Below are 26,913 nucleotides of genomic sequence, written 5' to 3' on the forward strand. Positions count from 1 at the left end.
ACTGCAAAATGATTACCACAATACATTTAGTGCACATCCATAAACTCACATAGTTACAAAATTATTTTCCCTTGTGATGAGAACTTTTAAGATCTGCTTTCTGATCAACTTTCAAAACTCCCAATTATAAGATAAATCAGCTCTGGGAATGTAACGTATAATGTGATGACTATAGTCATCAATTCTGTATTGTAACAATTGACTTTATTTTTTTTAGAACAGTTTCAGATTCACAACAAATTTGAGAAGACAGTACACAAAGTTCCCACATGTTCTTCCCAGTTTTCCCTACTAGTAACATCTTGCATTAGTAGGGTACATTTGTTACAATTCACAAACACATGTTGACACATTACTATTAAACAAAATTGGTCCAAAGTCCATCCTTTATTCAGAATTCCTTAGTTTTTACCTAATGTCCTTTTTATCTGTTTCAGAATCCCATCCAGGTTGGCACATTATATTTAGTTGTCATGTCTCCTTAGGCTTCTCTTGGCTGTGACAGTTTTTCAGATTTTCCTTCTTTTTAATGGTCTTGATAATTTTGAGGATTACTGGTCATATAGGACTGAAATTGTTTTATAACCTAATCTTTGAAGTGTTATCTCATCACTTTTGGCCATTCTCTATTTGGTAGAAGCAAGTACTAAATCAAGCCCATATGCAAGGGGAGGAGAATTAAAGTCTATCTCTTGAGGGGAGGAATATCAAAGAATTCGTGGCCATATCTTTAAAACCCCCATAGCTTATTAAACCACAGATTGCCAGGCCCCACCCCCAAAGTTTCTGATTCAGTAGGTTTGGGGTGGGGTCCAAGAGTTTGCATTTCTAACAAGTTCCCAGGTGACACTCCTGCTGCTAGTCCAGGGGTCCCACTTCAAGAGCCACTGGGAGCGGGGCCTGGGCAAGACCTTGATGTGTACAAATAATTGAAAAAAATGTCATCATGATCTATTTCTCTCAAGATCCTTCTCTTATGACTACGACCAGCTTCTGGATTTTGCTAGTTAACTTGAAACTATTAGCTAAAATTATAAGTGTTGCTGTATAAAAGAGGTACAACAATACCTTGTGTTTATATTAAACATCATTTATTTCCTATGATTGTCACAAATGCCAGGGAGAGAAATTGGATATCCCCATCTGACATAAGAAGTAACGGGGACACAGAAAAGCTAATTGACTTGTCTAAGGTCACACAGCTAGTCAGTTATAGAACCAAGCTTAGGACTGAATCATTTGAGCCCTGGACCAGCACAATTTCTATTATACCAGGCTCTTCCATATTGTTCCCAACTTCTAAGACTTCACTACCTTCTGGGAAAACATTAAAATGAGGCACATGAAAATTCAATAAATCAGCAGACTATGTAGATTTAAAGTAGCATTTTGTTCAGTAAAAAAGGGAGTGAAACAAATCTTTTCAAGCTCAGAAAGATCATCAGTTATTTGTGGCTTAGGCTGGGAAAAACTCCCTGTCCACTGATATTCAGCTTCTTGCTGCTCACTGACTCCCACAACTGCAACCAAGTACACTCTGCCTCCAGATAGCACATGAGAAAGTCACTGGAGGAACCACAGGCCACAGGTCTTTTTGTCTGCCCATCCAGATCAACAGGGTTCCTTAGCTCTGCTGGCAAAGCTCCTGATTAAAGAGGTTGTTACTATGTCTTCTTTGGGCTTTTGGTTTGAATGGAAAAGACATGGTAGTCTACATACCATACCACCACCAAGATGACCAAGATGTAGTTGAAAATCTACAGGTGAGGGAAGACCACTGATGTCTTTGAGTGTATGTATTTTCTCTTTAAGTTCAGAGTAGAGATAGTATTAAGCAAAGAATTGTGTGCATAAAAATCCAAGGAAGGCACAAAAGCTAAATAGCTACATACCAATAATCTTACTCAGTGAGAAAACCAGTCTAATGAGACCAAGGGAGTGGTTTCCAGTTACATTTTTACCTTTCCTTAGAAAACATTATACCTTTCATTTTAGTTGATGTTTACACGTTGCCAAAAATAAAGCAAGGTTGGTGGAAATGGTTAGAGCAAGCTGTACTGTATACCTTCACATTAGGAAATAATGATTTCATATATTGAGCCCTGAGCTTATGTCCCCTCTTATATTAGTCTTATGTAATACATAGACTCCTGCCCAGAAGTAGTGATGCTGGCGGTGGTGAGGCATGTAACAGGCTGTCCTATGGTGGTGGTGGAGGTATGAAAGAGGGTATGAAAGATAGGGCCTAAGTTCTTAAATTTGATCCTTTCCAATGGTCGTGGTGGTAGGGACATGAAACAATCAGTGCCCTTACAATTAATCCTGACCAATGGTGTTAGGGGGAGCTCACAGGGGGGTGGGGGGAGGCACTAAAAGAAGTGTCAGTGACTTTATAATTGATCCTGTCCAATGGTGGTGGTGGTGGCGGCACGTAGCAGTCAGTGACTTAACAATTAATTTTACCCAAAGGTGTTGGCCTGGGCGGGGGCGTGGGGGTGGGGAGGGTTGGTGGGAGCCAGAGGTGGCGAGCCACGAAACAGAGTCAGTGATCTAACAGTCCTGCCCAAAGGTGTTCGCAAGGGTTGGAACGGAGGGGAATGAAACAGAGCGTCAGTGACATTACAATGAATCCTGGCCAATGGTGAGGGGCGGAAGGAATCCGAACCAGTGAGTTTATTTCTGCCCAACGGTGGTGGTAGTGGTGGAGGGCATGAAACAGCCACTGTAGTTAGGTGGTAAACAGAACATGAAAATCAACGTGTCAAGGTGCAACGAATACCCTGAAGTGCAACAGTCAGCAGATCCAAGGAAGGCCTCCCGGAAGACGTGCCTTCGGTCGAGAGGGGCATTGAGCGGCGCGTAGGATATCGGGATTCCAGGCGAGGGCTCCGAGCCTGCTCCCAGTTCCCTTGCACCTTCGCCACCTTTCGGTCGCGGAGGACCTAGCCGGGGACGGGACCCGGGGCAGCTGCACTTGCCCGGCCCGTCTTGGTCCCAAGAGCCAAGGAAGGAGGCGCCGGCTCCCGGCGGCACTCCGGCAGAAGAAAGCGTGGCTGGCGGCGGCCAATCAGCAGCCAGCGCGTGCGGCCGCGCGCCCCTCGTGCCCCCCGCGCCCCTCGCGCGCCGCGTACGTGAGGCTGCCGGCTCCGCCCCCGTGGGCGGGGCCTGGGGAAGCCGCGGGCGGCCGGCCGCGGCCCCGGAGCTGCTGCTGCTGCTGCTGCGGCGGCTGCACCCGCGGCGCCGAGGCCGAGGCGGAGACCGGGGTGCGCGCTTGGCGAACGTGCCGGATCCACGCGGCTCCGCTGCACCGGCCCCTGCGGCCGCCCGGGCGTCTCGGCTGGTCTCTGCGCTGCCCCGGCGAGGATGCGGCTGTTCCAGTGGCTGCTGAAGCAGCCGGTGCCCAAGCAGATTGAGCGCTACTCGCGCTTCTCGCCATCACCGCTCTCCATCAAGCAGTTCCTGGACTTCGGTAAGTGCGGGGCCGTGGGCCCCCGCGGTCGCCACAGTCCTCACGCCCGGCGCGGGGCCGCTGCCTTCCGGGTCCACCGCCGCGGGTCTCCTCAGGCTCCGGGCAAAATCCGTGGGAACCGCGGGCGGGACTCCGGGATGCCCGGGGGCTCTCCCGGGGGCTCGGATTTCGGGGCGCGGAGGGTCAGGGCCTGGCACCCGCACACTGGCCGGGGGCTAACCCGGAGACACAGAAACCGCATCCGAGGAGCCGGGCAGAACTCCCCAAACCTGCCATCGTTAGCTTCAAATCTACTTGACACAGCCCTCATCGCCCTTAAAACTTCGGAGCGGAATGTGGGTGGTTTTTTAACGTTTTTATTTTTAGGTTTCTTTTTATTCGGTAAGAGCGCTTTAGAAACACCTTGAGGTCGTATAAATTATGCAATGGCATCTTGTTCCTTTTCTGCTCTAAGGTGCTGCTGTGTGGCCGGAGCGGCAGGACTCGAACTGCTGTCTTCGTGTAATGTGAAAGCAGTTAGAGGCCTGGACTGCAAACGCCTTAGATGCTGGGGAAGAGCGGGTGTGTGGGCTCCTAGCGTCATAGCAGGGTCTGATACAACCCGGGCCTCGGTGCCAGCACCTTTCGTCGCGCCTCTCCTTTTATGGGCCACTCACCTTCTCCACTGTGGGGTGGGCTGGTGGGCAGTTTACATGGATTGAGGTGGCAGCGCAAAAGACCCAGCCCCCAGCCTGCCTGAGGCCTAGCTGAGATGGGAACAGATTCCACGACCTTCTGTTAACTGGATCGTGTTTCCCCAGAGTGGTGCCGTTTCAGCAGCTGAGGGAATACTCGCAATTGCTGAATGCGAGGGAGCTGGTTGTGAAACACCTGAAAGTAAAACAAAAGTGCGCACTCAGGTATCAAAGCGGAACGCGGCATCCTGGAAGGAAGAGAAAATGGAGCAGCAAAGATGTATTCTAAGCTCTCAAGGGAAGAGAATGGGGCGGCTGTTCGTTTAATGAATTTTATGTAAATATCAAGGGATGGTGTCTGGGCATAAAAACCTAAGTGCAGAGAAGGTAGCACGTTCGTTCGGGGAATACCCGATATGCAAAATGTGATGTTGTATATACTTAGGTTGAGATAGGAAGAGAGGAAAAGGTTCAAGTTGAGACCAAATTAAATTTTAAGAAACCAATTTGTCAGCGAAGGACAAGAGAAGTCAGAGTTCAGTGAGATGTTGATCTTTGTATTTTAAAGTTCACTTCCCCAAAATTTTCAGTAGTTTTACTCTCCCATCTCTGGCCACTTGTGAGAATTTTAGAGGTTTGAGGCAGCTCCCGACTTAAAGAGTTTAGAAAGAAAATATCGCAGTTGCTATAAATAGCATGTTTTCCATCCCTAATGTATGGTTTAGAGACCATTCTGAAGGTATCAACCTTTCATTGGGGGTAAACTGAGACAGGTGAATTCCCAGTAAAAGGAACAAGAGGAATCCAGACTCTCAGTTCCTTTCTTCCACCCTGAAAGTTGAAGTGATAGCTCTCATAGCTCAGCAGAATTTCAGTTGTTTTATTTCTATAGCAGCTAGTATCTACCCATGTTAATAGGTGTCTTGGCAAGGATGTTACTTGAGTCGGAAAACCACAGCGGGGGATAGTGTTGTCATGGAAAACCCATAGGACCATTATCTGAAAACAAGTGTTCTAATTCTTGCTCTGCCACTGACTCAAAGCCTGGCCTTAGCTAAGTGACTGAACTGGGGTTCATTTTCCTCATCAATAAAATGTGTGGGTTGTATAAGGTCATCTCTAAAGCACAGCTCGAAAACTGTGTGATCCTAATTTCAAAGGAAAAGGGATGAGCTTCTAAAATGAAGATTACCAGACCTTCTGATAGGTATTTCCCGTAGAAGGCTTCTGACCTATTTTGAGAGGAGTGGAGGGATAGTCTAATCGAGGAGAATGGAAGAAGCCTAATAATTGAAGTCTTTTCCTTATAAGGAAGCTCACAGAAGAGCTATATATAATTGTGGTGGAATTTGCTAGAAACTGAAGCCTCATTTGTAGTGCCCAGGGATGAATCAGGTGACAGGCAGCCTATCTTTACTGAGAACAACTAGAAGACAGTTGTCACACAAAGGCCGTCCCTTCTCCCTTTGTCTTGGTTCTTCCAGCTCTTGATAGAAGTCTATTTTGGCAAGTGATGTGGGAGTTTGAGAATTCAGAATGGGTGTGCGGGATGTTTTTAAGGTGAGAAGCAAGGAGAGTGAAGAGGCTTTATGCCCCTGAATGATTGGAGGAAACCACAGAGGTGAGCCCCCTCACATACTTAAAGGCCCAACGGGGGAGCAGCAAATGATTCCATGTAGCCAGGCTGCCCAGGGACTGTGGCAAGCTCCTGGGTGTATGCTGGCTCCAGGAGAGGGAGCTGATTGGCACCAATTCAGTATATTTTAAAAGACCTGGGGCTCAAACAGAATAGATGTGTGGACTGTGCCGACCCACAGGCTGCCACTTTGTGAACTTTATGACATTCCCCCTGGTTCCTTTACGAAGGGGACCGAAGTTTTTGACCAGAATACCTGGACTGGGACCAGCGAAAGGATGTACATGGAGTTTCATGTTTCAGTATTTGTTACAGCCATGGCGACCAATGGTAGTTCCTCTGGCCACTGAAATAGCTTTATTACCCTAATGTATCCACACTAGTAAGTGAGGTTATCTTCCTTATTCAAGAGGGAAGGCTAAAACTGCTTGTTACTTCAGAAGCAGTGGTTTTATTTGAAAGGAGGGTTTCTGAGTCTCAGCACATCTGACATTTTGGGACAGGTCCTTGGGGAGGTGACCTGTGCGCCGTGGGAGGTTTACTATAGCAGCATCCTGGCCTCTACCCACTAAATGCCAGTGGCGCCCCTCCCCCCACACTCCCTCCACCTAGGAGTTGTGGCAACCAAACACGTTTCCAGACAGCACCATGTCCCCCTGGGGAGCAAAATAAATCACCTTCTGTTGAGGACCACTGCTGTAAAGCATTTGGATGCGTGGTTTTCATGCTTGGGCCCCCTCCCCCAACCTTTAATATAAATGTTCTGGGAATGGGTACAGGGCATTGGTATTTTTGGTTATTCTGAAGGATAACCAGGGTTGAGAACCACTAACTGAATGATACTCTGGATCTAGAGTTCTGTCCCCCTTTCATCTGTGGGCCATATTTCTCTATGCCCTTTAAAATAAGAGGAGTTTCTTGAGCTCATTCTTTACTTGAAACATGGCCTTCCACACGGTTGGTAAGTGTAGCAGGAACAGCAAGTGTTCTAAATGGATTATGAGTTTATAACGGCAGTAAGTTCTAAAGGGTGGGATTTTTTTTTAAAAAAAGTATTCTTTTTGACTTGAGATTATAGTTACATAGTTCCAAATTCAAAAGGTGCCAAAGGACATAGACAGAAAAGTTAACTTCCTACTTTTGTCCATTGGCCTCCCCATTTTTAAATAAATGGCAACTTGTAATGCTTTTGTCTGTACCTGGCTTTTTAAACTTAATTTCTCAGACAGCTTTCCATATCTGTCTGCAGAATTTCCTTTTTCTTTTTTATGGCTTCTGAGGATTTGTTTATATGAGTGTACTATATTCATTAGCCAACTCCCTGGTGATGGCTAGTAGGTTGTTTGCAGTCTTTGCTATGACAACCAGTGCAACAGTGAATTCTTGTGTCCATCATTTCATGCATGTGTGAGTGTATATATAGGGCAAATTCCTAAACGTTGGATTTCTATAGCAAATTGTGATAAACATTGTCAAATTGCTCTCCATTAAGGCTGCCTGTTTATCCTCTCACTAGAAGTTTCTGAGTACCCATTTTCCTACACTTTTACCACACTGTTGTCAAACTTTTGGTAAGTGAAAAAGTATATCCAGACAGAATTTTTTTTCTCCTTGAGTAAAAAAATTTTTTTTAATTGAAGTATGGTTGATTCACAATATTATATTAGTTTCAAGTATACAGCATAGTGATTCAGTATTTTTAAGAGTAAATTTTTTTTTAATTTTAGCTTGGAATTTTTTAAGCATCTACAGAACTAGAGAGAATAGTATGATGAATTCCTGGGTTCATTATATTGATACCATGTGCTGTTTGTGGATTTGTGTGTGTGTGCAGTCTGTTAGATTTTCTTGTCAGTATCATGCTCGATTCAGAAGAAATCATTTTCTTTCTGCACGAAGACCAGTTTATCTTTCAAATTGTTTTTTAAAGATTTGGTAGAATCCACCTATGAAATAAACCTAGTGTGTCTTGGTATTGCTCTCTGACAGCTTTCTCTGTTCTGGGGTATTGATCAATATAGATCCCTGTCTCTTCTAGAGTTGCTTTTGTATATTTCTCTAGAAAATTATCCTAGTCATGGAGGTTTTTAAGTCAGTTTGCATAGCTGAGATAGTAGTCTCTTAGTCTGGATTTTCTCTGTGGCTCTTCTCCACTTTATTTTTTATTTGTTCTCCCCTCCCCCTTTCTTGATTAGATTAGATGGTGTTTTATATGATTGGGTTCACTTAATAGTGTTATGACTTGTTTTCTCATTCATTAATGTCTACTTTGACTTTATTAATCCTCCCTGATCTCCTCGATGTTATTCTTTTTTTTTTTTTTGAATGGGAAAAGTCATTTTTTTTTATTTTGGTATTTAGGGCTACATTTATTCCTCTGAGCACTGCTTTAGCAGCTAATATGTATTTGTAAATATGTAAATATTTGACCCTTTTTCCTCCCAGCCTTTCTGCATCTTCAGATTTTCATTCTTCTATGAGCTAAGAGTTGAGTTTTTAAATGTCCAGTGTAGGTGCACCCTGTATTTTAATTTTATTGATGTTTAGTTTTGTTGCATTGTGATCAGAGGATGTTAATCTGACTCATTAATTTATTGACACTTGCTTTGTAGTGCAATCCGTGCTCATTTCCTGCCACTGTTCCTTGGGCAGCAAAAGAAAGGTTACTTACGTTCTCTTTTCAGGTTAGGGAGCTTGATATATCACATCTTCCATCTTACTTATGTTATTTGAGATTTCTTTGCCTTTACTGTTTTTTAATCCCCTGGATCTGTCATGGCCCAAGAGAAGTTCAAGTCTCCTAATAATATGATTCTATTTCTCCAGATATCACGTATGGTTTTTGCTTTATGCCCGTTAATATTATGTTTACTGCTTAAATATCTTGGACTGTCATGTCCTCATTGCGAGATGTACCCTGTAGGATACAGCGTGCTGCCTTTTATGAGTTTAATGCTTTTGGGCCTGGATTCAACCTTATTTGACAGCGAGATCTGAATCCTTCCTTTCCTCTTGTTTACATTTTCTGCTAGAGCATTCCCATCCTTTTATTTTCAGTCTTTTTGGATTATTTGGTTTTAAATATTGTCTTGAAACGTAGCATAAAGTTGGATTTTGCTTTTTGAGTGAAATATTTTCTTTTATGTGGTTAAATTTAACCAGTTTATATTTGTTGATATGACAGGTCTGTCATCTGTAATGATAAACATCTATAACTTTCTTTCACTTTCTGTTTTTAATAGCTTTAATTTTTCTGCCATATTATATATCTTTCTTTGTTTTGTTATATATTTTTAAATAATTAGGTTTGAATTTTTGGTTCCAGGCCTTATCTTTATTTATTTAGACTTTGTTTGTCCAGTGTGGTCACCTCTAGCCCCTTCAACTCCTTGAGCGCTTGAAATGTGGCTAGTGTGACTGAGAAACTGATTTAAATTAAACTTAAGCTTAAAGCTGGTACTTGATTCAGTTAGTTTGGAAAACTTTTAAGTATGCTTAAAACAATCGGGATATATGAATCTACCTTAATTGTAAATTTGGTGAAATTCAATTATAGGCCGATTATTTCTGAGAGAAATTTAGCCTTTAAATTGAGGTGTAAATATAAGATACACACTGGATTTCAAAGACTTAATATAAAAAATAGTAAAATGTCTCCATATATTTTTTGTATTGATTCTATGTTGAAATGATAATTTCAGGGGTATGCTGGATTAAATAAAATATTAAAAACTTCACCTGTTTCTTTTTATGTTCATGTGGCTGCTAGAAAATTTAAAATTACGTGTGTAGCTCACATATTTCTATTAGACAATGAGGTTTCAGACAGTATATATATATTTCCTTATTAAGAGTAATGGAAATACCACATTTTAATGTTCAGAATAAACGTTTATTGATTTTATTTCTCAATATAACTTTTACTTTTTTTTCCCCTATAAACCTGTTGCTCTCAGGAAGTTCGGGCCCATTTATTGTCTCTCACTGGCAGTTAATATTATGGTGGTTCTTCGTGATATTTGCAAGTTTGAGATCTTTCTTTAAGTAGCTATTAGGAATGAAAAGTTCTCTTACATGAGAACAGGGGAACTTGGAGTGTATGATATAACTTAAAGATAGAACCTTCTGAATCTTGAATAAGTTCCTAGGAAATGATTCACATTTTCATCTTTCAGCTGTACTTTGTCCACTTCTGGTTCCTTCATTAATCATTCTGATCCCCTCACTACTGACTGACTTCCTATCTGTTTTATTTCCCAGTTCTTTTGCACTTGTGTTTTGCACAGCCTCACTCGTATTAAAGAGCTTGCTCCTGGCTCCTGTTATTTTATTCTAAACTGCCTCCTTGCAGAACGTGGACACTCTCCTCCTCTTGGTAACCTCCACGGCTTCCTCAGCTGTTTGCTTTCTGCCCTGAGTGGTGATTATTGACTCTATCTAAAGGTGATTAAACACCCTGTCACTTTAATTTAATCAGTTGTTATATAAGTTTAAGCTTCTATAATATCCCCACATTAAATATAGCATCTCTGAAATAAAACCACCAGAAGACAGGTTGTCTGACAACTCTGCCTCCTTTTCACGGAAAAGATTTCTACCATAATTACACTGGTTCTGTGAACCTTGGAGCCTTTAGCTGTTAGAAGGCAGCAGCCAGTTTCCCTGTTTTTTTTTTTTTTTTTTTAACTATTCTTGAGGTTTGAAGGCCCAGCCACCTTCTGTTTTCCTTTAGAAAGTATTTTAAGATTCCAGTACCCACTGAAAAATTGACTTTGGTTCCAAATGACTGCTCTTTGAAAAGTCTTGGGTTTTTAAGTCATGCTCCTTGAAGCCTGATTGCTACTGGGGAGAACAGTGGTTTTGTTTCTGGAGAAGATGAAGAGTTTTGTTTTGTTTTTTTTAGTTGTGTTAGGAAAAGGAAAAAATAGTCACATTCTGTTTCTGAGTGTGTTCATTTTGTACCTTTACACATATATACATGACACACCTTTTCTGTAAGCAGTAGATTTTTCTACTGTGGGAAGTTGTCAAGAATTAGACTAACCTGTTCAGAGACAGAAGCCAACTATCCAGAAGTTAAGGGGAAGAGAACAATTTCATTTAGGGTAAAGATGCCTAACTTGGCTTAATGTACCTTGATCAGTATTTAAATTTAAAGAAAGAATTGGCCTTTGGGGCCCTAAATATCTGATGTGGTTGAATTTCAACATGACCTGGTTTATCAGACTCTGAGCATTCAAGGTGTAGTTCCAGTTTGTTCGTTGCCTTTGGAGTTTTGTGTGCTTCTGAAGAGGAGACATGGCCACACTTACCGACCTATTGAGGACTGAGTGCTTTCCTCCTATTAAGCTTCGGGAAATTGATCAGACTGTTGGCAAGATTTGGGAAACTTTGATCTTATTATGGAATGGAATCAGAAAATATCCCCACTCTTACTTTTCCTTTATATTTTATATGTTTTATGTACATTCAATTATTTTACTTTTGTGATTATCTGATTTCGGAGTTGGGCAGATCCTTTTGTTTTGGGAATATCATAATCTAAGATAGGTTGTCAAACTATATATAGCCTGAGGGCCAGCTACCTCTTTTGTCTTGTAATTAATAGACTTTATTTTTAAGAGTAGTTCTAGGTTCACAGGCAAAATTGGGCAGAAAGTACAGGGTGCTCCTGGATACCCCCCACCTCCCCAGTACAGCCTCCTCCACCATCAGCATCCTGCACCACTGTGGGGCATTTGTCGCAACTGATGAGCCAACACTGAACCATTGTTATCACCCCAAGTCCATAGTTTACATTAGGGTTCAATCTTTGTGTTGTATACTCTGTGGGTTTGGGGGACACCTGTTTTTGTAAAAAACAGTTTTATTGGAACACAGCCATGCCAGTTGCTTACATATTATCTGTGGCTTCTGTCCCTCCACAACAGCAAAGTTGAGTAGTTGCCACCAAGACTTTTTGGCCCACAAAGCCAAAAATGTTTACTATCTGGCCCTTTACAGAAAGTTTGCGACCTCTAGTCTAGATTAATCCGGCTCCCTGTTAAAGAAGTGTGCAGTGATAGCTCTTAATTTGCATTTAAATGATAAAGCTCTGTTTCTCCCATGTGCTAGTAACAGTAAAGCTTGGCTATGTGGAGTGCGAGTTTTGGGATCTCTAAGACTTTTCCATGTAACAGGTGGCTTACCTGTAAGGGTGGGTGCCCCTGCCTGGAATTACCATGTCAAAGGCTTGGAGGGATTTTATAGCTTTAATCTCCAGGGCTGTCATCAAAGTTTAAGTGTGCCAGTTTCTCCACAGTCCTGCCAAAATAAGCTTTTATGATTTAAATTGTATAATAGTTAACACAGAAGCTAAAGGTTTTATTTTTTCCCCTTGTAGGTTTATGTTGTGCATTTTGTTGTGTGTAAAGTGCCCTTGACCATTTAGTAACTAGAGTCTGGCGTTTTAATCATTTGCGTGAATTCCCTATGACTGCTTGGCATAGTAAGCTTTTGTGCTGTGTAAATATTGTTTCCCATTGTGCTCCCTTCTTTGGTAAAGTAATTATCAAAGTATACCATTAAAGGCGTTTGGAAAGAATATCACCTATAATTCTTCCCTCTATTTTTTGTGACAGCCTTACAGCTTTTGCCTGTATATTTACATATGTTGACACTGAATGTTGGTTTCCTTTTTATTTAGTGCACAGTCTGAGTTTTTATTTACCCAGCCATTCACAGTGCTTTTTATCATGGTCAGATTTAGCACCTAGAGCAGGATGTAAATTGTTACTAAATCCCTCAGGAATTTATTGCCATCTCCGATGGGACATTTGCAGCCAACTCACTTTTACTCTATCCTGCTGTCCATTTGCACAGAAGCGTTTATTAAGACCTCAAATCTTTCTCTGTTGTTGCCGTTTTATCCCAAAGTTCACAGAGCAGTTCATATATTTGTGGATTCTATTCAAAAGGACAACTTTTCTGATTTGAACTAAGTATCATACGCCAACTTTTGCTTTGTAATTTGTATTAACATTTGGTGAGGGCAGTTCCTTATTTATTACCTTAGAATTTTAGCAATTCTTGCTGTTCTTGCCCACTTATTCTCCTTAATAAATTCATTAATTTATAGAAAACGTGCTAAGGGGACTGTGGATGGGGTATCTGGTGTTCATTGATACTAGCCTGGAAGCATCTTCAGTTAGCCCAATTCACCATACTTGTTTACCCCTGTACTTGGGGCAGAGCTGGGTTTGATTGTGACCCACAGTGGTGTCCATATCCATCCAGGAGAACCCTTTTCCTAGTCAGTGTCTCATCTTGACTGAGATTCTTCTTTCTGCTGTAATAACTGGCACAAAAATTACAGCAAACTATTATAATTACCCAGATCGATATTTATATTCTCTCTGATTGAATATTTGGGGTTCTAACTCAATGGTAGATTATTTCCCTAAGCATCACCCAAGCAGTCGTGATTTTATTTTCATTCTTAGACTTGACCTCTGATTCCACTGGACCATTTGAGTCGTACCAGTGTTGCTTTCTTTCTTACTAGGGCATGGAGGTCGGCATATGATAGTTTCACTGTTGGGAATAAATTGCTGCATCTGTCTATCTAACATTTTCCCAGCGTGATGTTAAATATTCCCCATGTGTTGGGGCCAGAAGAGAGTAGGGCCCTTTGAAATGTGTAACATGCATATCTTTTCCCAACAAATTATTACATTTTCATTGACAGAGCATACTCAGGGTATACCTGAACCTTCCCCCGGATCTGTTCTAGAAAAATACAGTGTTTCCTTAAGCTTGGTAGCAGGTATTCCTTAATTCCCGACTGTGGCCTTAGTATAAATTTGGTTAATTTCTCCTCCTGCTTCTGAGATTAAATAGAAAGCAAAGTGATAATTGCTGTGTTAACATTCCTATATTGGTTATGTAATGTGCTCAAGTGAGCACTTGATTTCTAATAAAACCTTAAGCTGCTTGCTCACAGCGAATTTCCCTTTCTCTAGAAACTACCCTTTGGACACAGGTAAACCGCTTCTCTGCTTAGTGCTCTTCACACATTCTCCACCTTGTCACCTCTGGCCTAAGTACTCATCTCCCTGCTTCTTTAATCTGAGCTTGGCTTCAATAAAGCCCTTCGAGAAGAACATTAAAATGGACTTTATGGAACCCGAAAGAGGGTCAAGAGATTCCACCAGCATTCGTTTACTGAGTACTTAGCAACATTCGATATAAAAGATGCTGCTGTGGAAGTCTCACAACAGTCATGTCCGTTTAACAAATTGGGAAACTGAGGTTCAGGGCAAGTAAGAAAATTACCTACACGAACAGTAGCTGATTGAGCCAGGGGTCCCACCACCTGCTCATCTGACTGCCCCTCTGTAGCTGAGAAGGTAGGTGGATTGGGGCTAGTGTAGGTCAAAACCCACCACGGGGAAGGATCAACACGTGCACTGTCGCTGCTTGTCAGAAGTCACCACATCCTGAAGGACAGCCATTTCCTTCACGAATGTGTTCATCAGTTTTTATCTTCCCCATTTAGGATCATCTAAAAGAGAAGGAGAAAAGAGAGTTGATAACACTGAAAAGTCTCTTAAGATTATCAAGTCATTCGTGGTCAGTTTCATAGGAGGCTGAAACAAAACTCAAACATGGAAACAGAGGCTAAAAATAGATGGGTAATGAAAAAGTTTGGGTTGCCTAATAGCACTGTCTGAGACTCAGGAGTTCTTTTATTCCCTCATTGAATTTTCTGTGATTAGATGCTAGTCAGCGGATCTCAGTCCTGGGTGCTGGTGAGAATCACCTGGGGAGCTGTTCAAACTCGTGCCGCCTGCCTCCCATAGAAGCCAATTAAATCAGTTCCTGAAGGTAGAGTCTAGGCGCTGGTAGTTTTTACTTATCCAGGTGATTAGAATGTACTTCCAGAGTTAAGAACTGTGTTAGAGCTGGTAAAAATCTTGCCCAAGAGCTGTGAACCACTTTAAGGGATAAAGTCTGCGAGATGCCAAAGGTTAACACTTAAGGAGTTTAATTAACAGTTCATCAGCATTTGTTGAAATTTGGATTCAGAATGAAGTAGAAACTGAGAAGCCTTGGGAAATTGTCAAGGCATAGTTGCTGCCTTTGAGGGGCTTATAGATAAATGAAAAGCCAGGACAAATACGTAAATATTTGTATGCTAGCCAAAATGTATGAATGCTATGGGCTTGTGGTATGCTTTCTGTACCTTTCCCTTGAAGGTTTGTGTAATCGAGGTGGTTTCTGGGTGTGTGTGGAGTGTTAACCCGATTGTCCTTTATCCAAAGCATCCTTGGAGGCTTTCTGGAAGGAGAACTCACATAGAAGAACAAATATAAATGTGTATACTCTCTTTCTTGATTTCTAGCTCCTTTTCTTGGCTACTCAGTCCTAGCAGTGCTCTCACCAGCGCTGTCCCAGAATGTACAGTATTAAGGATGGTTGGTGTAGGATAAATAACTGTAAAGTGTAGAGATATAAACCAAAATGTTACCTTCTTAGATTCAATTAGTGGGAACTTGAGCTTAGGGATCATCTGTCCAATCTCCCCCCAATTTTACACATGAGAAAGTAGAAGCCCTGAGTAATGAAGAGACTGCCCAAATCACTAGCTAGTTGTTGACATAACATCTTGGCTGCCTCTTCCAATGTGAACCAGAAATCATTGTTTCCAGGAGACAAAGTGCTCTTACATTTGTGTACCACTCTCTACCAGACACAACAGGAGGCAGATGTAGCTAATTCTCACAACATCCAGGTGAAATAGATATCTCCATTTCTTGGACGAAGACGCTACAGCTTAGATGATTTAAATATCTTGCCTAAGCAAAGTTAGGAGCAAACCACAGTTAAAATTCAGGTTGATCAGCTTTTAAACATATGCTTTTTTCTTTCAATGTAATATACCATCTCTTTCCACGTATACCGTTGCTCCAGTGCAGTTCTTTCTAGCACACAGCATCTCTTTTAGTAATGCGAGGGTTTTGTCTAAATGTGTTCTGTTAGACAGTCAGGAAATTGCATAATCTAATGTTTGTCTAGTCTTATCATTTCGGAACTATCAGATTGCTACCTCCTTCATTTACTTACATCGGAACAATTCTTATTCGGAGGACCCACCCTTGTCAGTCTGCCTTTTGTCTCTCTCTGGGAATATGACAACTGGTCTACATGAACTTGTACTCAAGGCTTGATTTCTGGTGCCTCCCACCGGTGCAAGCTTGGACAAGTCACTTAATCCCACTACACTTCAACGTCCCTATCTACAAAATGGAAACGATCAATAGCATCAAATCATAGTGCTATTGCACTGATGAAATTGAGAATGTGCAGCACGGTGCGTAGCACGTGCGTGGTAGGTGCTCAGTAGATGCTGGCTATGCTTTTATTATGGGAAGTTAGTGACACAGCATTTCCTGGATGAAATCAGCTTTCTGCTAAGAATAAAAACTGCATAGGGAGCTCTTAACCTTGAATGTTAATTATCTTCAAGTTTGTTGGCTGAAGGTCCTGGTGATACAAACTGATCATTTTCCAAGAAATAGCAGTTTCAGCTCATTTGTGTTTCGAGCATGTCTGGCTTTGGATCTTCTTCATTCACTGTAATGGTTAACTTAACATTTTGCCTCAGTTAACCTCAAAGATGAGTACAGCGTGACCTTTACTTAACTGTTGCTGCTTCTGTGACAACAAGACATTCTGTAACTCACCCATCCACCGTTAGGACTTGATCCTAAACTCCCTTCTGGAATTAGGTCGATGTGGCTCTGTGTGGTGGCTTTGGCTACAGTTGTTACTCACATGCTCTAGCTGGTCAAAGCTTTATTTGTGATATCAGTTCTGAACACTTCCATGCCTTTTCTCCACTCTTTGGCCTGGCACACCATATTGACAATTTCTGCCACTTTCTTATCACCTTCCTATCTGCCTTTCAGCTCTTCTTCCCCTAATTTTAAGGATTGGAATACCCCTAAATAAATATATATATAATGAAGTGATCTATCTGTAAGAGGAATTTACCATCATCAGCAAATGTTATCTTGAACCCCTGAATATTATTTGCTATTGTAAGTTTATGCTGAAACTTACTAGATATTTTAATTTTCATTCCTAATCAGGAAATAGTTAACACCTACAATGTGCCAAGTATGGTGTGGACTTCAGACCCCATTAGGAAGATCTACATATATGAGCATGTTCTGTATGAGATTTTCATATTTCTTTTTTTTTTTTTTTAGAATACAATGGCTCTAGTAGGGTTTTTTAAGAAGGTAATAGAAAGACTTCAGTTATAGGAAGATATTTTTTAGAAGACTGCTTTTTTTCTTTAAAAACTTTTTAATGACTGTGTATTTCCCCATGTAAATATTCAATATTGTAATTTATTTTACTATTCCCTTATTGTTGTCTACTTAGGTTATTTACAATGTCTCTCCCAAACCTTTTATTTGGAAAAATTTTGGACCTGAGGAAAAATTCTAAGAACAATACAGTTGACACCCATGTCTAGGTTACTTTGCTATGTTTGCCTTTTATCTATTCCCCCTTCCATCCGTCCTTATCCCTATCTCCCTCCCTCTCTATTTACACCTTTTTGGCTTTTAGATATTATCTCAGTAATGCAGCACCACAGATAGAGGGCAGGAGTGGCAGGTAGGGCGGCTGGGTGAAAACTGGAGAATGACCTGGAAGTCTGCAGGCAGAAGGGTTACCCTCCACCCTGACCATCAGAACATTCCTAGGCAGGCAGTTACCCCTAGGCAAAGTAAAGGGTGAAAAGGGAGCTCTTCTCTAAAGGCATCGAATGAGCTGTTGAAGGAGAGTAAGGGAAGCTGGAGTGCTGTTAGGACCCCACCAAAAAGCCCTCTGCAGTCAGGTGTTTGGGTGCTCACTTAGTCCTTAGGCTGCCTCACTTGCAAAGCTGACTGAACAAGCAGGGATCGACGTGAGAAAGAGATACTAAGGTAAATAAACAGGGGAAAAAAAAAAAAGACCCCTAAGAAAACAAATTCAGGTAGTAGAAGTGTGCTTTAAAATGTAATTTGAGAAGTAAATCATCTTCTACACCTCCTCCTAAACATCTTCCAAAGATGGCTGTCACAGTGCTTTTCTACAGTGTGTCCTTGCCAGCCCATCAAGGGGAGGGGATTCTGATCGCCTCCCGCTGGAGTCTGGGCAGGCTATGGCTGCTTAGGCCAATTGAGTATGGCAGGAGGGGGCTCGCTGTGTGACTTCTGCAGCTGGGTCATAAAAGGCCATGCAGCCTCTGCCTTGTTTACTGGTCATAAAGGGATCTAAGCCGCCCGTGGCCGCCATGCTGTGAGGAAGCATGCAGAGACGCCACCTGATGATGCTCTAGTAGGCAATTCCAGTCGGCAAGTGATCGGCCCAAGGATCAGACTTGTGGGCGGGAACCTTGGGATACTTGTAGCCCTCCTTGGTCTAGTCAGTCCCCAAGATTTAAGGTTTCCCAGCCAAGGTCCCAGACCAGCCATCCCTCCTGCGTCCAGTCTGAATTCCTGGCCCATAGAATCTGTGACCATAATAAAGTAGGCACTAGGCTCAAAGAAGTAGTGAGAGAGCTGGATGTTGTTGGGGGCATTGAATTTGATAGGGAATGAGGTATGTGTGAAATCCCTAGCCTTTAGCTCTTCGGTTCTGAGTTTCTGACTCACTGTTAGTAATAACCCAAACATGGGCAGGCCTAGAGTGGAGGCAGCCTCAAGCTTGGTAGACCCCAAACCTGCTACCTGTTTTGATCTTTTTAAATATAGGAATAAGTTTTCCCAAACAAAGGAAAACTGTAAACTTCCTAGGCAGTGAAATAGTATTTCTGGACATGGAGTAAAACAAACATTTCAACAGTATAAGTGAAGCTTTAAAAAGGGATTCTTTTGAAGGATTTTGGCAATCACTTGATAGCTCTCCATTCACATTTCTTGTTGTTTCTTTTGAAGGACTATTCAATTAGTCATTGTTTATAGCCCTGGGAAGTTCAAGAATAATCTTATCCTAAAATTTGATGTTTTCAAAAGATTTAAATCTTATAAATACAACTGAAGAAAAATCAAAGAGCTGCCCCGAAATATTATTTTCTCAGTTAAATTTAACCAATTTTAACACAGTTAATGGTAAAAAATACATTGTAAAACTGAAACATTTAATTGACAATATTTAGCAAAAGCGGCCTTATCAGGATGAGCTGATCGTTTTGTTGGGTTTTGGTGCCTTGCCAGTCATTTTTCCATTTACTGCCCTCCTTTTCTGCTCCCCGATTCCCTTACTACCTCTCCCAAACCCTCCCCCACCAAGTGTAAAGCTGAAAGATGTGGACAAAGATAGCCTTCAGGTAATCCAGACAGGAGACTGCATTTTAGGGAGCACATGCTCAGCCCTCTGCTTTAATTATAAGATATATTATCAGGTCACTTCATTAATGGAATAAATAATTATTTTTTCTGCTTCCTGTAAACTAGTTGAAAAGAGGATTAGAGATTGACCAGAAGTAGGGGCCACTGTGGAAACCAGGTATAAAGAATAAGTCAAAGCTCCTGCTCTCAGAAGGCTGGACAAAGGCTCCTTTCTTATGAGTGACCGTCACTGAGAGAGCTCCCCATGTTAAATCAGAGTCATTTATGGGGGGAAGAAGTCATTCATGTTTCTGTGTCTACTCATCCTGTGTCTTGGTGAATTGGAAAGCTATTTGGAACCTTTCTAGACAAAGCCAATCATACCTTTTGCAAATATAGTAATTGTCTCCAACTTCTCAGTGAAAGGGCAAAGTATGAAAAGCAAACAGAAAACAGAGGAGAATTAAAGGGTCATCAAAAGAGGAAGAGAAACTGAAGAAATATACATAAGTGTATTTAAGCCAATGACTCATTTGCATTCATGAAGTCGGTTTTCCATGCCTGTCACATTTTCTCAACTGATACTAGGGAAAAATTTAATTGGTAAATTTGAATAAGATGAAGTAGATGGAGAAATGCGGAATAAAAATAGAAAATCAAAATTAAGGAATGTGGAAAAGCCAAGTAAGTGGGGAAAAAATGAAGTCAAATAACTGGGAAGAATAATTGGAAAATACTCAATATGCCAGAAGCCTTAGAAAAACAGAACTGTTTTGAGAGGACATTCAGTTAAAACCAAAAATTTCTTTTTGGTAAGTTAACTAAAAAGAAAGATTGTTGGAACCCTTTGATTTAAACTGAGTATTTAACATTAATACATAGGATAAAATGCTTTCAACTTATATGAGAAAAACCACAGAAAGGTTTAAAAGAATCAGACATTTAGTATTTATTTTTAGGTTCACTAATTAACTAAAAAAGACTTATCCCCCTGCTTAAGCTGATGTATAATTAAGGTATCCGAGTACAAAGAATTCGTCTCTAAAGCTAAATTAGAATGTGGGAGGCAGAACCTGAGATTTTGCAGGTACTTTTTTCTTTTTTTAAAAATACAAACTTCTGAAAGTATTATCTGTTCTTCCAGTAAATTACTGAGAAGTTACCATAGGGGATATAGAGACAAATAAAGTTTCTTTCAATACTACTTTATAAAAGGCTGAGAATCCAAGAAAGCTCAAATAAATGCTTCCTGGAATTTGGTTATTTCAAGCCATGCCTGGTGGCTGATTGCAGTTAGTGCAGAGTTGACCGATGTAAGCATCAAGGCCTTTTATTTTAAAATAAATAAAAGTGGATGGTGGGGACACAGAACCTACTTTAATCCTTTTTTAATTATGTAGAATCATCAAATGAGCACAGGAGCCGGCGCTGAACCAGAATGCAGTCAGCCTCTCAGGGCTTAGCGAGTATCAGGCTGTTTGATCTGGCGCCGCGGGGCCTCGGGCTGTTCTGCTTTATCACCATCAGGCATCATTAGTGGTTGTGTTTAATGAGCCCCCTCTTCTAAATGTTAAGAATCTGTTAATGTTAAATGTTAAGCACTTTTTAACCCTCGCCGCCATCTCTCCAAAATAGGTCCTGTCCTGATTTTATAGATGGCTCCACCCCTCCTTGGATGTGTGATGACACTTGCCTGCGTCCACGAAGCTTGCGGATGCTCAGGACAGGATTCAAACCCTCGTCCAACTCTGGCACCTGATCTTGGAATTACTGTTCAGCAGGACTGCAGTCTTTTATCTGAATTCTGAAGTCCACAAAGCTTGAAACATTGAAGTTCTTTTTTTTCATACCTTCGCTGCCAAAACTCAGTCCGTGGCAAAACCTGGCCTGAACTGATTTGGGGCTGTAGTCTTTCCCTGCTGGGTGTCATCATTCACAGAATGCACTGCAGCCGTATTGTGTTTCTGTAATAGACTGTGCTGCACAGTGGGTGTACGTACCCCTTTTGACCTTCCTAAAATCTGGACACCTTTAAATTCTGAAGCCATCTAGCCCTGTGGGTTTTCAGAACAGATGGGTACTTGAGCATCCCTTGCCACCTGGCCCCTGCCAGCCCGCTGTCACTTCTCATGACCCTCCTTCACCGCAGGCCCCTCACATCCCCCTCCCCGTACTGCTAAGTTGCTGCTCCTCTTACGCTGTGGATGTGGAAGTTTAAGCACATCAACTTTCACTACCCCAAAAACCAAGATAATTTGTTAAAGTCCTGAGTACTGATATTCCCTGTTCCAAGTCAACACCACGGGGTTCTTCCTTCTTCCCCACTCCCTGACTTCCTTCTCCTCTGGGGAGAACTTCAACATTTCTTTTGTGCTTTTTAAAAAATGTCCTTTCTATTTAACCAGGATTCAAAATATTTCTCCTGGTATGTGCAGATGGAGTTTCACATTTTAACTTAGATAATAGAGCCTTCATTTTATAATGGGGTTCACTCTGAGTTGTTTTTAAATAATAGCATTTTTAGTGCATTTAAATGATTTATCCATAAAAATTTTATGCAGAATATTTTGGGAATGATAGATGTATCACCTGAAGCAGAGCACCGTGAGTCGTCGTAAACATTAATCATCTAAGGCCAAATGAATGTGTGGAGTAAGTGTTGGAAGGTCGTTGCTGAGCCATTACACTCCTCTTCCCTTTTTTTTTTTTTGGAGTATTTCCCTTAGGAGAAAGGGGAAAGGCAGAATTATTGATTAAAGATTTACTGAAGGCCTTCACTATACAATTCACTTAGAATGAGGAAAGTGATGGGTGGGTTAAGACTTTAATCTTTTATTTTAACTTTCCTTTTGGAAATGGAAGGAAGAGGTTCTGCAGATGCCTCTCAAAAGTGGGTTCTTTTATTTCCAGCCTTACTCAGTGGGGACAGGAAAGGAATCAACCAGAATTTGGCTGGAAGTGTTAGAACGGATTTACTTTTGAATGTCTAATTTGCTGCCTTCATCACATGTGGAGGAAAGAGGAGAGTTTGGAGGAGAAAATCATTCGATGAGCCCCGCTTCCCTCTCTCAGGGTCCAGCCCCAAGGTTGCCCATTTTCAAACAGCCTGAAGGGAACGTGGGGCATCGGGAAGGCCTGTCCGAGTGTGAGGGAGGTGGGACGGACCCATAAGTATCACAGAGGACAGAAGGACTATGTTCATTGAACACTTGCTCTGTGGCAGGCTCCATATATGTGGTCACATTTAGTCATTTAAAAAATGGAAGTTTCATCTCCATTTTACAGATTAAGGCAGCTGAGACTCAGGGGTTGAGAAGTTCGCCAAGGGTTTCCCATCCCCAAAATGGAGAAGTTGAGGCTGAAGCACATTTCTGTCCCCAAAGCTCATGTCTTTTCTGTCACATCTTCCATTCCCCAACCATCACTAGGTTTGCAGCAGGGCTGGGGTTGAGGGCAGGAACAGTCAGGAACTGCTCTGGTCACATGGCAGCTGGGGAAAGGGCTCGGGGTTCCTCTTTCAGGTGCCTGGATACCTTTACTCTCACCGGCCCTAGTTATGTAAGTGTTATTCACAGCCAGCTCAGGTCACTCAACAGAAGACTCCTTGACCTCTGTCTGCATAGCCACCACTGTGCCTTACCCTCTTAGACGTGCTCTAGGACATCACTCCATTTCCGAGGGCACCTGTTGGCTGGTTTCTCTGGCACCTCCCGAGTCCTGTGTCTTGGTCAGAGCTGGGGTCTGTGGCTGCTTCCTAGAGGGGCAGAGCTATGGTCCTGGAAGAAACACACTGGAAGAAAATCTTAGGACACAGTCGGCCCACAGTAGGTGAATACTTGTGAAACATCTGTTGCCTTCTGGAAACCCCCATGAACAGGAGTGGGTTTCCATGTTCTCCTACTTTTGTACTTGGCAGTTTCCCCACAGTGTTTGTTTGAAAACAAATTCAGATTATATTTCAGGTTACTTTTATACCAAGCCGCTGGTTAACACTAGGGACGTATTTGTGCTAAGGGAAAAAAAACCTGCTTTGAAGGTTGCCTCTTGGAGTAAATGTTCTTTTTCGGTTCTAATTAAGTTAGTTCCTTAAACTTGCCATGTCAGAGGCTAAAAATTTAATTAGAGACTGCCAGATTACTTACTTTTCTCTTCCCAACCAGTCAGTGGGCTACCATGAGTTCACTTTACTGTTCCAGCTTGTTAGATTATAAAACCATGGACTATTTTTCGTCTCTTAATAGGGAGAGATAATGCGTGTGAAAAAACTTCGTATATGTTCCTACGGAAGGAGCTTCCTGTGCGACTGGCTAACACAATGAGAGAGGTTAATCTTCTGCCAGATAATTTGCTTAACCGCCCTGCGGTGGGATTGGTTCAGAGTTGGTAAGTAAATAATGTGGCTTCACATGGGTCTCCCCATAGTGCTCTGAACATTTGGCACTGGGACCATCCTCCCTAAAAGTACACATACTGCTTGTGTGAGAATGAGTCATTCAGGATAGCTGGGTTTCCCAGGCAATTAAAAGTTTTGTTTTGTTTTTTTTTAACCGACAATGTATAATTGTCCTAAGGAAAATACTTCTAAACTAAACTAGACATTTTCTTGACTTTGCACATTTTTTCTGGTTATAAATCTGATTTTTATTGAAAAAAAGGAAAGTACAGAAAGATGTAAAGGAATAGCACCATAGTGGCCCATGTGAGCAGGTCTACGATCCTTTGGGTAGGGGGATGTTGCTGCTTTGGCCCAGTCTCCACCGTGCTCCTTCTGTTTTCCTTTCAAAGAAGTTTCTTGACGACAATACTTATTTTAGGACAAAATCAGTCATATAAAGGGGAACCTCCTGTATGAAAAATACCAGCTACCTGGTGTGCTGCTGCCCCATGAAAAGTCTGAAAAATCATAACAGGGTTTAAGTAACTTCATTCAGGTGTAGTTGTGATGTGTAAAGCGTGTGCTGTCTAATTGAGGAAGTTGAATTTGTGACTGAACTACCCACTCTGTAAGCAGAGCGTGATGGGGGCGTGGTGGGGTGGAAGAGCAGGTGGTATATTTTTAGAAAAGGATTTGCATAGATTTGAGAGACACTTGCACTACTCCACTATATCATACAAACAAAGAAGTCATCCCCATGTTGAAAGCTGGAGGGGTTCAGGAAGCCAGATGCAAACAGTGCTCTCAAGCCAGTGCAGAGGAAGTGCCGTGGGAGCACAGGGGAGGGGGGCGTGCAAGCTGTGGTTTGCACTGCCCCTTGGTAGGGGGGGTGGTTGGAACTGACAGGGACAGGGAGAGCAGTTTAGGGGACGGGAATGATGTGGATAGATGTGGGGAGAATAAAACTATTCATTAGTTTGAGTTTAGAGGGTTCACGGAGGCTGGGCTACTGAAAGAGAATGGACATTCACCAGTCATTCCTCAGTAATATTTGTTATAAGAAATTGTTAAGGAAAAGAAAAAGAAATTCTTAAGGTTGAGAATGAATCATCTGAGAAACACTCTGTTGGGTGGTCTTAGCAATGACAGCGTCCAGTCCCTGTCCCAGACAAGCAGCAGCTCCTCACTGTGGCAGGCAAAGGGACCCCGGAAGCCAAGACCCCTCAGAGAGGTGGTGACCGTGGCTTCCATCTCAGAGTCAGTTGGATTTTACCCTAAGTTCATAGCTTGTTTCAGGGGGCAGCAAGTACTTATTTACCTGAGACTTCTTTATTGCTCCAAGACCATGATTAGAGATTTTCCAGCAGAACGTATGTAAGCAGTCTCAGGGGCCAGCTACTGTACTGGGGATTCTAGGTAGGCTAAATGACTGTCAAGTCCCCTGGTCCTGGCGGCGGGGATAGTCAAACATTTACAGTTATCACTTATGTAAAAGGCACTTCAGGGGCTTCAAAGTGAATTGCTGGTAAAGTACAGACTCAAATGATTGAGTCAACTCTTTTTTTTTTTTTTTAAGTCTTCCTACCCTTCCCCTTCCATAGCCATTCTAAACACATGCATGTTATTTCTTCCTTTTTTAAACACTGAATTTTGAAATAATTTTCTATTTAACAGAATGGTTTGCAAGACTAGCAAGAGTTTCCAAATACCTTCGCCCAGATTCACTAATTGTTAACATTTGGCAATATTTGTTTTATCATCTGCATCCATATTCTCTCTCTGTATATCTTTGTATGGTACACTATACCTATATATATGGTACACCACACATATATCTATATATATAAGATACATTATTTTTTTCTAAACCATTGGATTAATGGTAGGCACCATGCCCCTTTATGCCTGAATGTGTGTCTCCTTAGAACAACTCTTAGAAAATCACAGTATGATTGTCACATTTGGGAAATTTAACATTGATATAGTACTGTTGTCTAATGTATAGAACTTGCTCTCATTTCATTAATTGTCCTAATAGTGCTTTTCTTTTTAAGCAACCCCCCAACCCCCGACTTAGGAATCCAGTTCAGGGATCATGCATTATGTTTACTTGTCATTTCCTTTTCCTCTTGAAAGCGGATCTTAAGTATAATGGCTGAGAAGTGCACCTTGGTCAGAGTGCGATCTCTAGCTTTCTTGACTTTCAGGCCAGGAAGCTCAGCATAACCTTTGATTCCTCTCCATTTATAACTTTGCTCTGTAAATGAACTATCCCCTTCCAGAAGGATGGGATGCCTGCCTGAGGTTCTGCTGACATGTGTCAGGGCAGAGGGCATCACTGTGCATGGCTGACTGTGACCTCTCAGGGTGGTTTGACCTAATGATCCTCACAATGTCTAATCCACAGCTTTATATGCTCAGAAACTTTAAAAAATATACCCAGAGATGAACATACTTTAGTATCATGTGTTGTCACAAAGTTCAGGGGAGGCTGATAAATATAACGTCATTCCTGTTTATGTATTTATAAGCTTAACAGTCATTTTTAGAGTGCCCTCATCCTCTATCCAAAGCAGGATGGTAAGATTAGTAGTAATTAATTTTTAGAAATAATAAGAATAAGGGGTACTTCTTTCAGGACATGTTAAGACCCAAAGCAGAGCTCGCACACCTCTAAGTAATTGGAATCTCTGAGTCGCCACAAGACCCAGCAGGTTCTGTCTGGGTGTAGCTGCTCCTGTCATGTGCTCCTCTGAGTCCCATTTTTCTTCTGTTCTCCAGACCTTTATGTTGGTCACATTATTTCTTACACTGACCCTGAATGAGCTACGTCGGTATTCTTAATCCAGAAGCTGTTTCTGAGGCCCTAAGAGGCATTCTTTCTCTTTCATTACATGTTGATGAAATTCAGTAAACTCTGAGAAGGAACCTTCTTTATTTCTAGTTCTAAATTCTTAGCATTCACTTTAGGGCCACACACGTGCTTCTTAAAAATTTATATGCCCCCTTTTTGGTAATCATACTATAGACTTGGTGCATCAGTTAGGATATGTTTGTTAGCAATCAGCAGAAAACCTGGCTTAAGCAATAAATTGTAACTAGGACAAGCTTTTGCTGTTGGTTTGATTCAGAGATTCACGAGATTATCAAGGCCCCACTTTCCATGGGTTTGGCTTCATTTTCAGGCTGGATGTCCTGGGTGCCAAAATAGCTGCAGCAGTTCCAGGCTTTACATCCACACACCCCACTGTATAAAAGCAGAGCAAGTTGATTTCTCTCCCAAAGACCACCAGCAAGTCTACTCTCTTACTTTACTGGCCTGAATTGAGGCAGTGTTGTCCATTCCTGAGCCACATCCCTGTGTTCAGAGGAATACGATGCAGTGACAGGCTTAG

At 41.8% G+C, this 26,913-nt stretch overlaps 1 protein-coding gene across 3 annotated transcripts in view; it reads left to right on the plus strand.

Annotated features, from left to right (window-relative positions):
* The first annotated feature begins 3,151 nt into the window (after nucleotides 1-3,151).
* The window catches only part of PDK3 (pyruvate dehydrogenase kinase 3), a 69,294-nt gene continuing 45,532 nt past the window's right edge, over nucleotides 3,152-26,913 (plus strand). The window contains exons 1-2 of one of the 3 annotated variants that reach the window (XM_074359601.1): nucleotides 3,152-3,469; nucleotides 23,385-23,526. In XM_074359601.1, coding sequence (XP_074215702.1) covers nucleotides 3,364-3,469; nucleotides 23,385-23,526 — 248 coding nt within the window. In that variant the 5' untranslated portion in view covers nucleotides 3,152-3,363. Of the gene's footprint in view, nucleotides 3,470-20,854; nucleotides 21,136-21,767; nucleotides 21,796-23,384; nucleotides 23,527-26,913 lie in introns of those variants that run through there. The other 2 variants (XM_010968486.3, XM_010968485.3) reach the window with 2 other exon arrangements.

Source organism: Camelus bactrianus, chromosome X (genome assembly GCF_048773025.1).
Source record: "Camelus bactrianus isolate YW-2024 breed Bactrian camel chromosome X, ASM4877302v1, whole genome shotgun sequence".
Classification (NCBI taxonomy): Eukaryota; Metazoa; Chordata; class Mammalia; order Artiodactyla; family Camelidae; genus Camelus; species Camelus bactrianus.